Source organism: Oreochromis aureus, linkage group 19 (assembly GCF_013358895.1).
Source record: "Oreochromis aureus strain Israel breed Guangdong linkage group 19, ZZ_aureus, whole genome shotgun sequence".
NCBI classification, from domain to species: domain Eukaryota; kingdom Metazoa; phylum Chordata; class Actinopteri; order Cichliformes; family Cichlidae; genus Oreochromis; species Oreochromis aureus.
The window spans coordinates 15,198,854-15,212,673 of NC_052960.1; the positions used below are offsets into that span (position 1 = coordinate 15,198,854).

A 13,820-nucleotide genomic window follows, 5' to 3' on the forward strand; every position below is an offset into this window, starting at 1 on the left:
CCATGCACTAGTGAGATGCACTGCCTTCCACCAATGTTCATTAGGATGTTCTGAATGACTTCAAAGATGTCCTTAAGTTCCTTTGGATAGTCTATGTTGAGGGCAAAAGAAGGCCCATCAGCATGGAAATGGCACTTGAGACATCCCTCAGATTAGACAGGATTACTGCCGCCTCAAGGACAACCAACACATCGATGATGTCTTCTTCTTTCACCATCGCAATGCCAACTTTCATCCTCTTAGAAAACGTGTCTTCAATACCTGTCGGCTATAAAAGACAAAAAAATAATAATAAAATTACACAATTACAATTACACAATATCCCTTGTGCTTAAGAATTCATGTCTTTCCAAAGAAGAGCCATACTGATGCTTTGGATGATGGTGATTGGCTTTGGGTAACACTTATTAGTTGTTAAAGTTTTTTTCAGAATGATATATGCACCCCCATGTTACAAATCCATTTCGTGCTTTAAACAAAGACCATGTTCATAAATAACTGAGCATGTCTTCAATTGCAGAATTCAAACAAAATTTTCAATTTAAATGGTAAATGGCCTGTATTTGTATAGTGCTTTACTAGTCCCCTAAGGACTCCAAAGTGCTTTACACATTCAGTCATTCACACACATGGGTGGATGACTGAAACTCAAGAGTTGACAGTTCGTCTTATAATTGGAAGGTTGCCGGTTCGAGCCCCGGCTCCGACAGTTTCAGTCGTTGTGTCCTTGGGCAAGACACTTCAAACGTTGCCTACTGGTGGTGGTCAGAGGGCCTGGTGGTGCCAGTGTCCAGCAGCCTCGCCTCTGTCAGTGCGCCCCAGGGCGGCTGTGGCTACAATGTAGCTTGCCATCACCAGTGTGTGAATTTAAATCTACTTATGCTAAATATTGGCTGTGCTCTAAACCAAATCTGGCTGAGAATACATGAAATGTGAAAACTGCAGCTACACTACAGGATCAGATTATGGCTCCATAGACAATGCTTCTTCAATCAGTTTATTGATTAAAGTTTATTTTGTCCCCCTATATTAACAGCATGAAAAAAGAGCATATAGACATGGCTGAACAGGTTGCATAATTGGCACTGAATATCAACATCCACCTTTACCCAGCTGCCCAATGACTCTCGGCCAGTAACCTTTAATTGCTTACCCAGTCTACACAGTCTCTTTTCCAGGGTCCAGGACATTTCACCAAAGTATTGCCCCCTACAGCTGTAGCAGCCACTGCAGCCCCTTAAATATCCTAATATCTCTGCCATTACAATATACAATGTGAGAAATCAAACGTAAAGCTGAAGTGAACAGTACAGCAGCGAAATGTCAAAGACCCTGGTGAAGACATGAATAAACACAAGACACTAATAATATCAATGCTAGCTTGCCAGTTAGTTTCTCTGAAACCCAGACCAAATCCAGTGTCAAAGATCTTGTAATAATACATTTGGTGAGGAAAAAGTACACATGTTATCATGTGGCATCTATTGTTTCATAGATGCCACATGTTTCATTTAAAATCCACTGTGGTGCTGTCATTATTAAATTTACTAAAAGAAACAATGCTAACCTTCACAGTCTTGAAAGTGTGTGAGGGATCTTCCTTTAGAAAATGAGGTCCTCTGTCCTCTTCCTTTGTGTAGGGCTCTGGTCAAAGAAGTCAAAAAGAAAACCAAAACACTTTTTAAACAGTGTTTATGAAGCATGTAGACAGCTCCAAATTCACAGCATTTTGCTACATAATTCCATCAATATATGATTATCATTGGAGATTTTGAATCAGGCTTATCAGGACATTCAAGTAGAATATGATATCCAACCTACCACCAATATACACAGATTCTGTAAAAGTTACCACACTAAATGTCCGGTTGTGAAATATGATGACTGACTTTACTTATCAGCTTTCTTTCAATGAGTTCATCAGTTGAACTGGATAACCTAAAACTTAAACAAAGGATTAGATTTCGCAGTTGAACACTTACATCATCATTGAAGCATTTTATGAGCCTAGTTAGCCCTTCTATGCCGCTCTTGATTTTGTACAGCTCAAGGAACCTCTCCATAATGGTCAAGCACAGCAAAAAGGAACCCTTTCAGGTCAACAGATGTAAGACGGGCAAATTCTGCTTCAACCTGAGCAACAGAAGAAGAGGGGTGGAGAGTACAGGCAGAATAAAAAAAAGATTCTTTGAGACCCAAATTTAAGCAAACGGTCATCTGAGGCCCATTAGAGAAAACACAAACACACAAAAGCAAACAAAAAGATGCACTTTACCTGCCGTTCAGCAAACAAGGAAGTTCAGAGAACAATAAGCTCTGTCTTGAAATCTTTTAAAGTAGAATGATTGTGAAAATGACTTATGTGATGTAAAACTTTAGTAAACGTGCGATTAAAAGAACACTGAGTAAAAGGACAAGTAACAGTTTTCTTATTCCTCAGATGTTTACCTTGATGAGCAATACTGTTTTAGTCCAACTGCCTCATTAAAGTTACACAACAGGCTTTTTACATTAAAGCCAGCAAGTCCATTACATACTCCCTTTTTAGAGCTGAAATACTGTGCAGATTCTGTGTATATGTAGTGGACAGCAATTTACCCAAAAGAGCGCAAAGTTTGCAAGTCCACCTCATTTAAATGACAAAGACAGATGTGATCATCTAGACCTGTGAAAATAAATTAATGACAAACCTGCAGTTATGGATGTTATTACAACCACAAGAACCTAAACAGTCTGCTCCATTGCTTTTGTTAATGAATCATTTGTTGGTAACACATCTGAATATTTAGTTTATGCCACCTGCATGTGATCATCAATAGTGCCATATTACTTCTTAAGAAGTACCCTGACACTACAATCTTTATATCATTTGTTCTACAGAGCTATTAAGTTACAATATAATCTGTGGTGTATGACAAAATGCACAAATTGTAACTTACCATTTGACTCCACTGACAAAAATAAATCCCCAGCATCAAGTTTGGCTTCACAGATCTAAAATAAGTAAAATAAAAATATATGTTATAATTATATTGTTTTCGCCATTTATTCATGTTTGCTAATTTTCTGACATATAAACAATATTAGTTTTGTTACAATACAGGGAATGCAGTTTAATTAAAAGGTAAATTATGCAAAAAAAACAAAAACAAAAAACCTTCTGCAGTATACCATGCCAAAAATCAGTGTCTCTGATGTAGATTATTTTATCACTACAGCTCTTTTAGTATGGAGTCATACTGATCACAAGAGTTCAAAAATAAGTTAAAATAGTGAGCTGTTGTTAAGCATAAAGCATTTCAGGGTAACAAATAACTGCACAATAGAATTAAAGCAAAAAATAAACACACTGGAGGACTATCCGATAAAAACTAATATAATGCTGGTTTGTAGACACAACTTCAGTCATCTATCGTCAAACTGATATAGAATAATATGTTGAAATAACAAACATCTAGAATTACATTTTACAGTGTACATCTACTGACAGTATACTCCTAAATCTAGCAGTGGGGGCATCGTGATGAGTGGATTCTTAAATCTGGCTTCACCCAAAGGCCTCCTTTTTGTAACTGGTCCTAAAGGTAAGTAAGAATAAGGTTGTGGGGATGTTTGACTTTGATGGATATTGAACAGATATGTGATTTGTCATTTTTATCGCTCAGAGTCAAACAGTCATGATGCTGCATAATTAAGAGTTAAGAGTAAATATCATGGTTAAACATTGACTGGGTTTAAAGCAGTAAAGCAAACTAGTGTCTCATCAACCCCTGAATACCTTTGTGAAGCTTGTGGCTTTGTAAACTACTACACCTCATTTCCTGTTCTGCACCCCCTATAATGTCCACTAGATGGCGCAGTCAGGGTTAAATTCATTGAAGGTTAAATTGAATTTGCACGCACAAATGTGTTTGTTTTTGATGCTGCAAACATTAATGAGTGGGACTAATGAACATCCAAGCTTTTAAACCTTCCCTCATGCCAAAAGCATTTCTTATGGCTTCAGTTTCCCCTCATGCACAATGACATTTAAGGAGACTGTGACTGATGTCATCCATCAGCAACAGAGCATGTATGAATGTCCATGAGAGCATGCGTATCCCATTCAAAGCGGCCAGTAACATGCGTGGGCACACATCCTTATCTTAGCAAGGGTAATCAATGGGAGGATAGAGGTTCTGAAATAAATTCACACACTGTTGTAAACAGATCAAAAAGATGGATTATAATGGAGAAATCTGCCCAGTTTCCTTTCCATTTGCACATGTTTAAAATGATGAAAGCATCAGTGGAGGTCAACACTTTCCCTATTTATGTTTCTTTAGTCATATACAAAGCAAATCTGCAGTCTAGACTGCAGCTTTTCTCCAACTTAAAATTCAGCGACAGGCCTGCCTCATGTTCATAATTCAGAATGGTCGGAATATCTATGACATTTTTAGTAATTTCCCAACAGTATGAGTGAGAAGATACAAAAAGCACTGGGAAAAAAGGTGCATGACATAGATGTCACATTACTATAGCTAAGACAGCTTAAATTGTAATAATAACTTTTCAGAAAAGCTTTCAGTACAGTGTATTTAGCCTTCTATTTCTGGTCTGACATTTGGTCTAGCAAAAAGAAAAATTCCCGATAGTGATGTGTGAGAATATTAACACCACACTGGGCCAGATGGCAGTGTACTACATCTTGTGCTACATTATCTGTAGACCAGGTGCAATGCACAGGCACAGATAAATGCTAATTAGTAACACGCAAGTGAAGTAGGAGAATTTCACCCACCGCGAGCACAGACTTCCTGGATGAGCTGTCAGGACAATGAACTGCACATCATGCCAAATTATTTGTAAGATAACTGCAGTACAAACTCTCCAAAAAGCACAATGCTACAAAGATTTTAAAACGGGAGTCAGTTGATACTGACGCTATAATAATGCTCTCCACGTTATGAAATAAAAATGTTTAAAGATTACAGAAATGATATTAGGTGACAATAACTGGCTGAATTTTACTGAAATGCCAGCTAGAGGGATCCTGAAGTCCATGTTGGTGTTAGTGCACTCTGTCTCCTAATTTAAATGTTGCATTGACAAGCAAATTTCATTTTACATGAACTCAATATGATTAACCCAGAAGATAAAAACATAAAAAAATATGTAGGCTTAATGGAAGTGAAAACAGCGAAATAAAACTTTAAAAAGAAGTAAACCACTACTGAACATTCACACACACCCTCAGCACAATTTAAATTTGGGAACAGTTAAAAGATCTGCACCTGATGACCTGAGAGGCCTGATTGGTTATAGACACTGAGAGAGTCAGAGATGTATTTGGGGACCAGATTCTGTATTGAACTGGGAGCCTATCAAATGACTTCAATACTGGAGTATATGTGGAAATTACCGTGTATGTGTAATGATTCTGGCTGCAGTATGCTGAACTTTTTGAAGTTTTGGATAATCCTGCAAATAGACCTTTACAGTGGTGTAACCTGCTTAATATAAATACACTGAACAATTTCTCATAGTTACTATTAGACAAGACTTTTCTAACTTTTGATATATTTTTAAGTGATAGAAAGCAGCTATCATGGTCCAAAACAATGCCATGGTTTTTGACTTGAAAATGATATGTAGAATTTAATCCCAAAAGCATTCATTCAAATTTAAAGTGCTAAATTTATCACAATGAGTAACCAATAGCAGCTAAAGGAATTTGCAAATTTTCTAACATTTGAATTGCTGGTTGTTTCCTCTAACACGCTTTCATACAAGACAAAAATCCCAACCAAACAAAAACTACTATTTGATACGTAATTCATATATTTCTCATATATCAAATAGTAGTGCGTACAAACAAAGTTTCCCTTCAAGGAAAGAAACCTGTCACCTGTGACAGAATTTCATCAAATACATTAAACTAATAAATAAACAGGGCTCCACTACAGTACTCATAGGTTCTTTCCCCTACTTGAACATGTGATTATATCTTGCCTCTGGGCTTTGTGGGGTTACTTTCAGAACAAATACTTGTGAGGAAGAGACAAGTGTGAAAGTGCTAAAAGTGACAGGAAGGATGACACAGAAAAAATGTTGGAGGGAGTGCCAGACAGGGCCTAGAGGAGCAGAGCAAGCTTGACATAAAATATCACAGGAGGGAGATGTGAAACCTGCATAACGACTTGCTTGACACCTGAGATAATGAAGTAAAGTGTAATATGATGTCATTTATAAAAGTCAAGGAAAAAAGGTATATCACAGAGATATCTACACTCTGTGGTTACTTCATTAGGTACACCTTGTTAGTACTGGGGTGGACCCTTCTTTGGCTTCAGAGCTTCTGTCTTCATGGCATAGATTCAACAAGGTAATGGAATCATTCCTCAGATTTTGCTCCAAAGATCTGTGGAGACAATTCAAGAAACCAGTTTGAGATAAACTGAACATTGTGACATGAGTGTACCCATGATGGGCACACTGTGGTAATAAAGGAATAGGCATGGTCAGCAACAATACTCAGGTAGGCTGTGGGGTATAATTGGTGCTCAGCTCGTATTAAGAGGGCCAAAATCTGACAACATTGCACCAACACCGCCAGCCTGAGCAGCTGATCCTAGGTAGGATCAATGTATGCCTTCTTCTAGTTCACACCAGATTTTGATAGTATCATTTGAACATTGTAGCAGACATCAAGACTCATCAGAGCCAGCAACATTTGGCCTCTCTTCTGATGTCCAGTTTTGGAAAGCCTCAGTTTCTTGTTCTTAGCTGACAGGAGAGGTACCCGGTGTGGTCTTCTGCTGCTGCAGCCCATCTGCTTCAAGGGTCCATAGGCTGTGCATTCAAAGATGCTCCTCTGTATAGTTTGGTTGTAACAAGTGGTTACTTGAGTTGGTGTTATTTTTAGGTCAGGTAGAAGCTGTTTGACTGTTCTTTGACAGCAAAAAGCCATTTTCACCTAGAAAATCGCTTACTATCCAGTAAGCAGAGATTTCTAGGTGAAAATGGCTTCTTGGCTTCTTTTCTATTTTTACAGATTTTCTGTGAACCTGAGAGATGGTTGTGGAGGGTCATCAGAGTAGATAAGGAGGTTTGAATTCCTCACATCAGCCCACCTGACACCAACAACCTTACCACATTCAAAGCCATATATGTGATCTACTGTCCAGATGCTCAGTTTGAACTTCAGCAGGTTGTCTTGACCGTGTCTAAATGCTTAAATGCACTGAGATGCTGCCATGTGATTGGCTGTTTAGATTAATGATGATTAGATTAATAAACAATTGAACAGGGGTACCTAATAAAGTGTCTGGTGAGTCTATATGATGGGTTTAAGTGACACTGTGTGAGCTGTCAAAGCCCAAAGGGCCAAAAGAAATATCTAAAAAAAATACACAACTCTAGGGTTTGTCAGGTGGCCACAGGCTCTTTCTCTGTAATGAGTTCTTTCTTTTTCCTGTCACCGTCTATAATGTCCGCTGACATCAATCAAGCAGTACAGAGATTTATTTGTTAGAAAGCACAAAACAGAAACCAAAAAAAAAGAGTCTGTGAGGTCACGTCAGGGGGGCTCATATCAAACTGAGAGTGAGGTCACATTTTTAAGTGAAAAATTCGTTTTAGTTCAATTTTATTTCTGTAGCTTTGGAGAAAATGTGTCTGAGGGAGGCAGACTAATTAGGGGTAACTGATTTTACTAATTAATGGTCTAATAAAGTACCAAGAAAAAGAGTAACCATGAAAAAAGGGACTATTTCTGAATAGAATAGGATAGAGTGCATGTACATGTATATATTACCCTGAGTACTCCCACAGAACACCTGCAAGCCACAGCTTCCAGCACTAGGATTGGTCAAAATGTAGTTATGCTTCCCGACACACTGACTCAATGCTAGCTTTCCAAATGCCAATAAGGTGGACCCTCACATAATGGGAGCAATTTAAGCCAAGCTGTCAGCGGTCTTCATTGCAGCACCATATCTCAGTTTGCACTGCTTCATCCTGTTACATTTTTGTACAGTCAGACCACCAGTGCAATTTACAGCCTCATTCATCCATCATTCCTGAGAGAGCAGGCTGTCTGACACGTGCCACTGCTGAAAGGCTGCCAACATCCAGGCAGAGGTAGGGCTTCACTAACCTATTGATCCAGAGGTACTTCTCTTGTCTGATGTGTTTACTTTACTTATAAAGATGCCAGTCTGTTACAGAGTCAAGGGGAACTGAAGGTGAAGGCTATTCAGTGATAGGCGATGCTTATCTGATAGTCTGGATGGAAAAAAAGAGGCAAAAAGAACACTCAGGTGGAGCACATGCACTTTCCAGCCTTTGTTGTTGTGTAACAGCAACCTGAGGAGTGTGTCACTTTAAATACATGTGGAAAAAAAGCAAAGGCTTCCCATCGAGCGCCTTTGAATTTTTATAATTTTCTTTTCTTTTTTTGAACAACACTTACCGTCTGTTTTTAAAAGATTTGTTTGTGGAAATGTGGATTATCACAATCACAACCTTGTTTTTCTGAAGTCAGATGGCAGATAGTACATCTTGTATCTGTAGACCAGGAACAGACAAATGCTAATTAGTAACACACAAGTGAAGTAGGAGAATTTCACTCACCAACACATGAGCATAGACTTCTTGGATGAGCTGTCAGGACAATGAACTGCATATCATGCCAAATTATTTGTGAGATAACTACAGTGCAAAATCTCCAAGAAGCACAATGCTGCAAAGCTTATCTTTTAAAATGGGAGTCCATGGATACTGACTCACTGTTGGTTAAGAGCTCAAGCGGTTAGTTGGGGGAACTGCACTTTCTCTTTTTTCTTTCTAAGTTTTCATGCTCACATTAAGATGACTCAACTCCCATATGGATACCAGTAAAATCTGCCAGAGACTAGGATGCTAAATGAGAACAAACACTGACAAATATTTCACAAAGTTCTTTTATTTACAGCGCTTTCAGTTAAAGTTTAAGAATGCAAAAATGAATATCATTTACTCTGACAATTGAGATAAGTAAATTATTTGAAAAATAATCATTTTAGATCATAATGTTGTGTGCGTGGTGATGGAAAGAGCAAATTTATTTTGGTTTGTTAAATGCAAATGCTCTCTCCACATGGCACCTGACCCAGACAGTTGTCTGACAGAAAATACATACAACGTGACTTAAAAGCTGAAGTGAAACCACTCCGACCAGTAACACGCTGATAAGACCCAAAATCAGATCAGCAGTTGCAAATAAGCACGGGCATTTAAATATCTCTTTTCCAGTCCTGTTGTCCACTCACGGCGTGCTCTTATGACCCGTTTGCAACAAAGAAAAAAATCTGCATTGTCCAACTCACTGCTAAGGATTTTTATGATTTTAATGAAAATCAGAGGGTGTAATCAAAACAATGTAACCACTTGCACTGAGTAGTCACTGAGCTTTATTAAAGTAAAGAGCAAACATTTCATCAGTTTTATGAAATATAATATTATGGTATAATATTACCATAGAATGCAAGTTGAAATGCAGCTCCCGATCACTTCTTCTTAAACTGCAAAACTGCACTGAACTTTGCAAAAGATGTGCTCTCTGAATGCCTTTCTTGTTATTTTTTGGCCATGCTCCACCAATCCACAAAGTTCAGTGAAATTCTGCTTGGTATTTTTTTGCATAATCTTACTGACAAAAAGCTTCGAATGCCACAATCCCTATGGTTAAATAGGTGACAGAATTTCTCTCTTCTTTTCCTGCAAAAAGAGAACAATCCGACTGACACGTGCCTGTCCTGTGCTAGTAATGAAGCAGTAAAGCAGTGGGTCGGCAAGACAGTTAAGGCTTGAAAGGGCAACGCTGATCTTGTAGGGATAGAGGAGCCATGCAATGTTCCTGCAGTCATTAACCAGTATGCGAAGAAGCATCATGACATGAATAGGTCCGAAGCAGAACAAAAGACCAAGAAGAACCAATGTTAATAGCTTTAAAATGCGCTTTTGTTCCTGCTTGTCAGTGGCCTGATTGGATTTTACAGCTGTGCAAATCCTCCAGGTGGAAAAGAACACTAGGAGAACTGGAATAATAAACCCCAGAAAGAAGCGCATTACATTAGCCCGGAGGAGAGTCGCTGACAGCGGACTAAAAATGTCAAAGCACACTGAAAAGTTTTTCTTTTCATGGTATGAGTCCTCCCAGGTGATGGTGCAGGTGTTGAAACAGACCACCAGCAACCATATGATAACAGTGACTGCTGCTGCACTGCTAACTTTCCTCCACCATCTGCACTTTAATGGGTGAACCACTGCTAAGTAGCGGTCAACCGCAATGCAGCAGAGGAGAGCTTCGCTGGTGTAGAAGTTGGTGAAGAGAATGTATATGGACAGCACACAAACATAACGTCCATGGATCCAAACTCCTCGCCACAGGAAGTCCAACCAGAGAATAAAACAAACAGTGAAGGTTAGGTCACTCAGAGCCAGACTGAACAGATACACACCGAGCTCGTTCCTCCTTCTAATGTGCTGCCAGGACACGTAGAGGAAGAAGGTGTTGGAAGGGATGGCGATGGCGACGACAGCCATGTAGAACAACAGAAATGGCCTTCTCCTGGCTGCGTCGTCGACCAGGTTACATTCTGAATGATTACTGGTCAAGGTTGAGTTTTCCATTGTAGACGTTGTGTTCATATGCTTACACCTTGTAGAAAAATAAGGAAGCATGAATGGATGTAAATACATTAACCTGTAAGAGTCTCTACCAAGTTCACAAACCTGCCACGTGACTACATCTCAACTCATGAAAGGACTTTTTAAAGTTATCAAGTCTGACACCACTGGGCACTACAAATTATCAATGGTAAGTGGAAATGGAGAACTCTACGTGTGCACTTTAAAAAAAAAGAGGAAAATTTACTACTTAGAAAGAATAGTTGAAAGATGCTGTTGAGTGTAAGCCCTTTTGTTTTGGTTGTTTAAGATTAAGAGGCAGAATGTTTCAGTTGTGCGGATTGATTTGACATTCAGTATGAGTGTGAGTCAACGTTATGCAAGTGCAATTAAATTGCTACAATAGCCTCGCTTTTGCAGCATTGGGTTGTTTACCAAGTGTTTTGAGTTCATGGAGTTTTTAGTTTGGTTAAATTTGAATATTTTCTGTTCGCTCTTAGTTTGCCTTATTTGCCCCCACCCCACTTTTTCCTTAGTTACCAGTTTTTTTTGTTTATATTGTTCTATATATATTTTCCTGTTTAGTCTTGTTCTCAGTTCCTGGCTGCTTTAGAGGTTTTTTTTAAAGGCTCCTATGTCAATTCCCCTGTAACAAACTCATCTGTATCTGTTTCCCTGTTATCACGTTTCACCAAGTACCTTACTGTAAAACAATTTCCTGTCAGTGTTACAAGATTCGTTTAGGCTTTGGTTGTGTGCTATTTCAGCAAATTATGAAAATGAACAAGCTTGCTACACTGGCAGTGTGTTTCACTTTTCCTCACAGTTACATTTCCTGATATTGTCTACCACGAAAAAATGTGAAAAGTTGCAAATACAACTTTTCCTAAGTACTCTAAATTCTCAGTTATATTTCGTTGAAGTTGCAACATAATAGAAAATCCTACAGTCACATTTTTATTGCAATGGAATTATTTGACAGGGGCTAGTTAAAAAATTAAGGTCCAATGCTGAACATATATCATAAGGCTAAAACTTTATAGTATTCCTTTAAACCATAAAGTCATATTAACAAAGTTCTACTTACTCTGTATCAAGTTGTATTTCCACTCAAATTTCTATAAATTCTTAGAATAAAACCAATAAAACAGATGAAAGGCTGACGTGTTCTGTTTCTTCGTCTGCACCGCTTAATCGATCTGCTAGAAAGAAGAGGAAGGGTCAGCAGTTGCTGCATTTTATCCTTAACAACTGTATCATTTACTGGGCGACAGGATATGACAAAACAAACTACAGGACCAGGTGATTTTAATTTAAGCCCATATGAAAGTGTGTGTCTCTGTTCGGCGTGTCAACAGACATGAACTCAGGTAGAGGTGATTCCAATAATCGTCCCATAAAGTGATAGATGTCTTTTCAGCTAGTTGTTTGAACAGCGCAGATATGGCTTTATGGTTTTGTTTCAATGACTGCACGCTCTAAAAGAACAGGTGCTTTTATTTATTAGTATCTCATGGAAGCATGAATAGCTGTCAAGTGTTATAAATACAAGAGGTTAATTCCACAGTGTGCTTCTCTTTGTGCAAAAATACACTCAAATATTCAAGTGCAGTGATACACAATAATACTGAACACTGGATCAAAATGAAACCATTAACACCAAAGCCAAATATTTCATATTACACAAATTACAGTTAAAATTAAACATCACCTTAAAGACAAAGATACAGAAGAAATACAAACAATAATTAATATGCCTAAACTTAGTTCACGTGTAGGTTACATGTAGGTTGCACAGCCGCAAATAATAATTAGATTTTCATTATATTTACATTTTATGTTAAAAGAAGGGGAAAGAAATCATTCAAACAGAGCTATCACTGTGCTTTCTACGCATAAAAAACCCCCTCACGATTTGTGCAGTTTTCTTAATCTCTGTCTTTGCGCTCTCATTGATTAGACAGTATATTATAGGATCCAGTGTACTGTTTAGCGTTGTGGTGGCAACTGTCACCATGAATGCACTTTTGAGCTTAGTTGCCCAGACGCAGGTCCCAGGCTCCAGTATAGCCCTGAGCAGCATGACCAACTGGTAGGGCATAAAAGACACTATGTAGGTTAGAAGGAGTAGCAACAACAGCCATTCCACTTTCCTGCGCTCTTCCACTTGGATGGAGGTGTTCCGTTTGAGAGAGAGCATGATGTTATGATAGCAAAAAGTCATGATGAAGGTAGGAACCAGGAAACTCAAGGCGAACCTTGTAAGGGCAACAGTGGCATCTTCTTGTGTCATGGGTATCTGCTGATCACACAAGTATCTTGAAGCTTGCAGTGCCCCCATGTGGTGAAGTAAGACAATGTGGATGGCAATCTCCAAAGCCCAGACAGCTATACTCACAAGCACTGCTGTCCTCACCTCCCTGACCCGGTTAAAGTGGAGTGGGTAGACCACTGCCAGATAGCGATCAGCACAGATGCAGCAAAGGAGACCAGAACCAACAAAAAAGCTGTTGTACATGATTACAGCCATGAGGTTGCAAAGTCCGTCACCTATGTGTTGCCCTGTGGCCTGTACTATCCAAATAGGCAGAGTGACTGTGTAGAGTAGGTCAGAAATGCACAGGGTGACAAGATAGACTGCCATGTTGTTCCCCTTCTTCATCAGTATCCAGGCCACATACAGAGACAGGGAGTTAGCTGGAAAGCCCACAATAAAAAAAAGAGAGTACGCCGTTGGATACATGTAGCTCTGCACCGAGGAGTTGGCCGTGCATGAGTTTGTGCTGTTGATGATCGCAGAGTCCATCCTGACACAGCGGTGACTAAAGCCCGAATGAGAAGCTCATGCTCACAGTGAAAGGAGATAAGATCTGAAAATGCAAATAATGGGGAAATGTTGTTGTGCTCAAAATAAAAACAGTGTTTGATGATTTCATTACGGAAGCTGTCCTGTTTTTACAGTACTGAGCAAAATGAGATCATCAAGTTTCTTAATTCCGTGTCTGAGCACAGGTGAATATAAAATCCCACAAATGCAACAGAATAAAAAAACTCTTCACAAGTAAATATTTGTGTTTTTTAAACCGCAGGACTGTTCTGAATGTGCCAAAATGTAGCATTTACTTTATTAGAGTGTCCCCATTCTATACACATTTGTATAACTTTCC

The 13,820-nt window shown here is 38.8% G+C and overlaps 2 protein-coding genes across 2 annotated transcripts; both read right to left on the minus strand.

Annotated features, from left to right (window-relative positions):
• Nucleotides 1-9,708: 9,708 nt before the first annotated feature.
• Nucleotides 9,709-10,656, minus strand: LOC120434991 (psychosine receptor-like). Its single transcript, XM_039603672.1, has one exon. It carries the CDS (start codon nucleotides 10,654-10,656, stop codon nucleotides 9,709-9,711), a length of 948 nt encoding a protein of 315 aa, XP_039459606.1.
• Nucleotides 10,657-12,151: 1,495 nt separating this feature from the next.
• LOC116326105 (G-protein coupled receptor 4-like) lies at nucleotides 12,152-13,470 on the minus strand. Its single transcript, XM_031747224.2, has one exon. The coding sequence runs from the start codon at nucleotides 13,457-13,459 to the stop codon at nucleotides 12,518-12,520; it is 942 nt and encodes a 313-aa protein (XP_031603084.2). The 5' UTR covers nucleotides 13,460-13,470; the 3' UTR covers nucleotides 12,152-12,517.
• Nucleotides 13,471-13,820: the final 350 nt, after the last annotated feature.

Bases quoted from the DNA above. Each gene is read 5' to 3' on its own strand.
- LOC120434991 (XM_039603672.1), bottom strand. From the start codon at position 10,656: ATGGAAAACTCAACCTTGACCAGTAATCATTCAGAATGTAACCTGGTC.
- LOC116326105 (XM_031747224.2), bottom strand. From the start codon at position 13,459: ATGGACTCTGCGATCATCAACAGCACAAACTCATGCACGGCCAACTCC.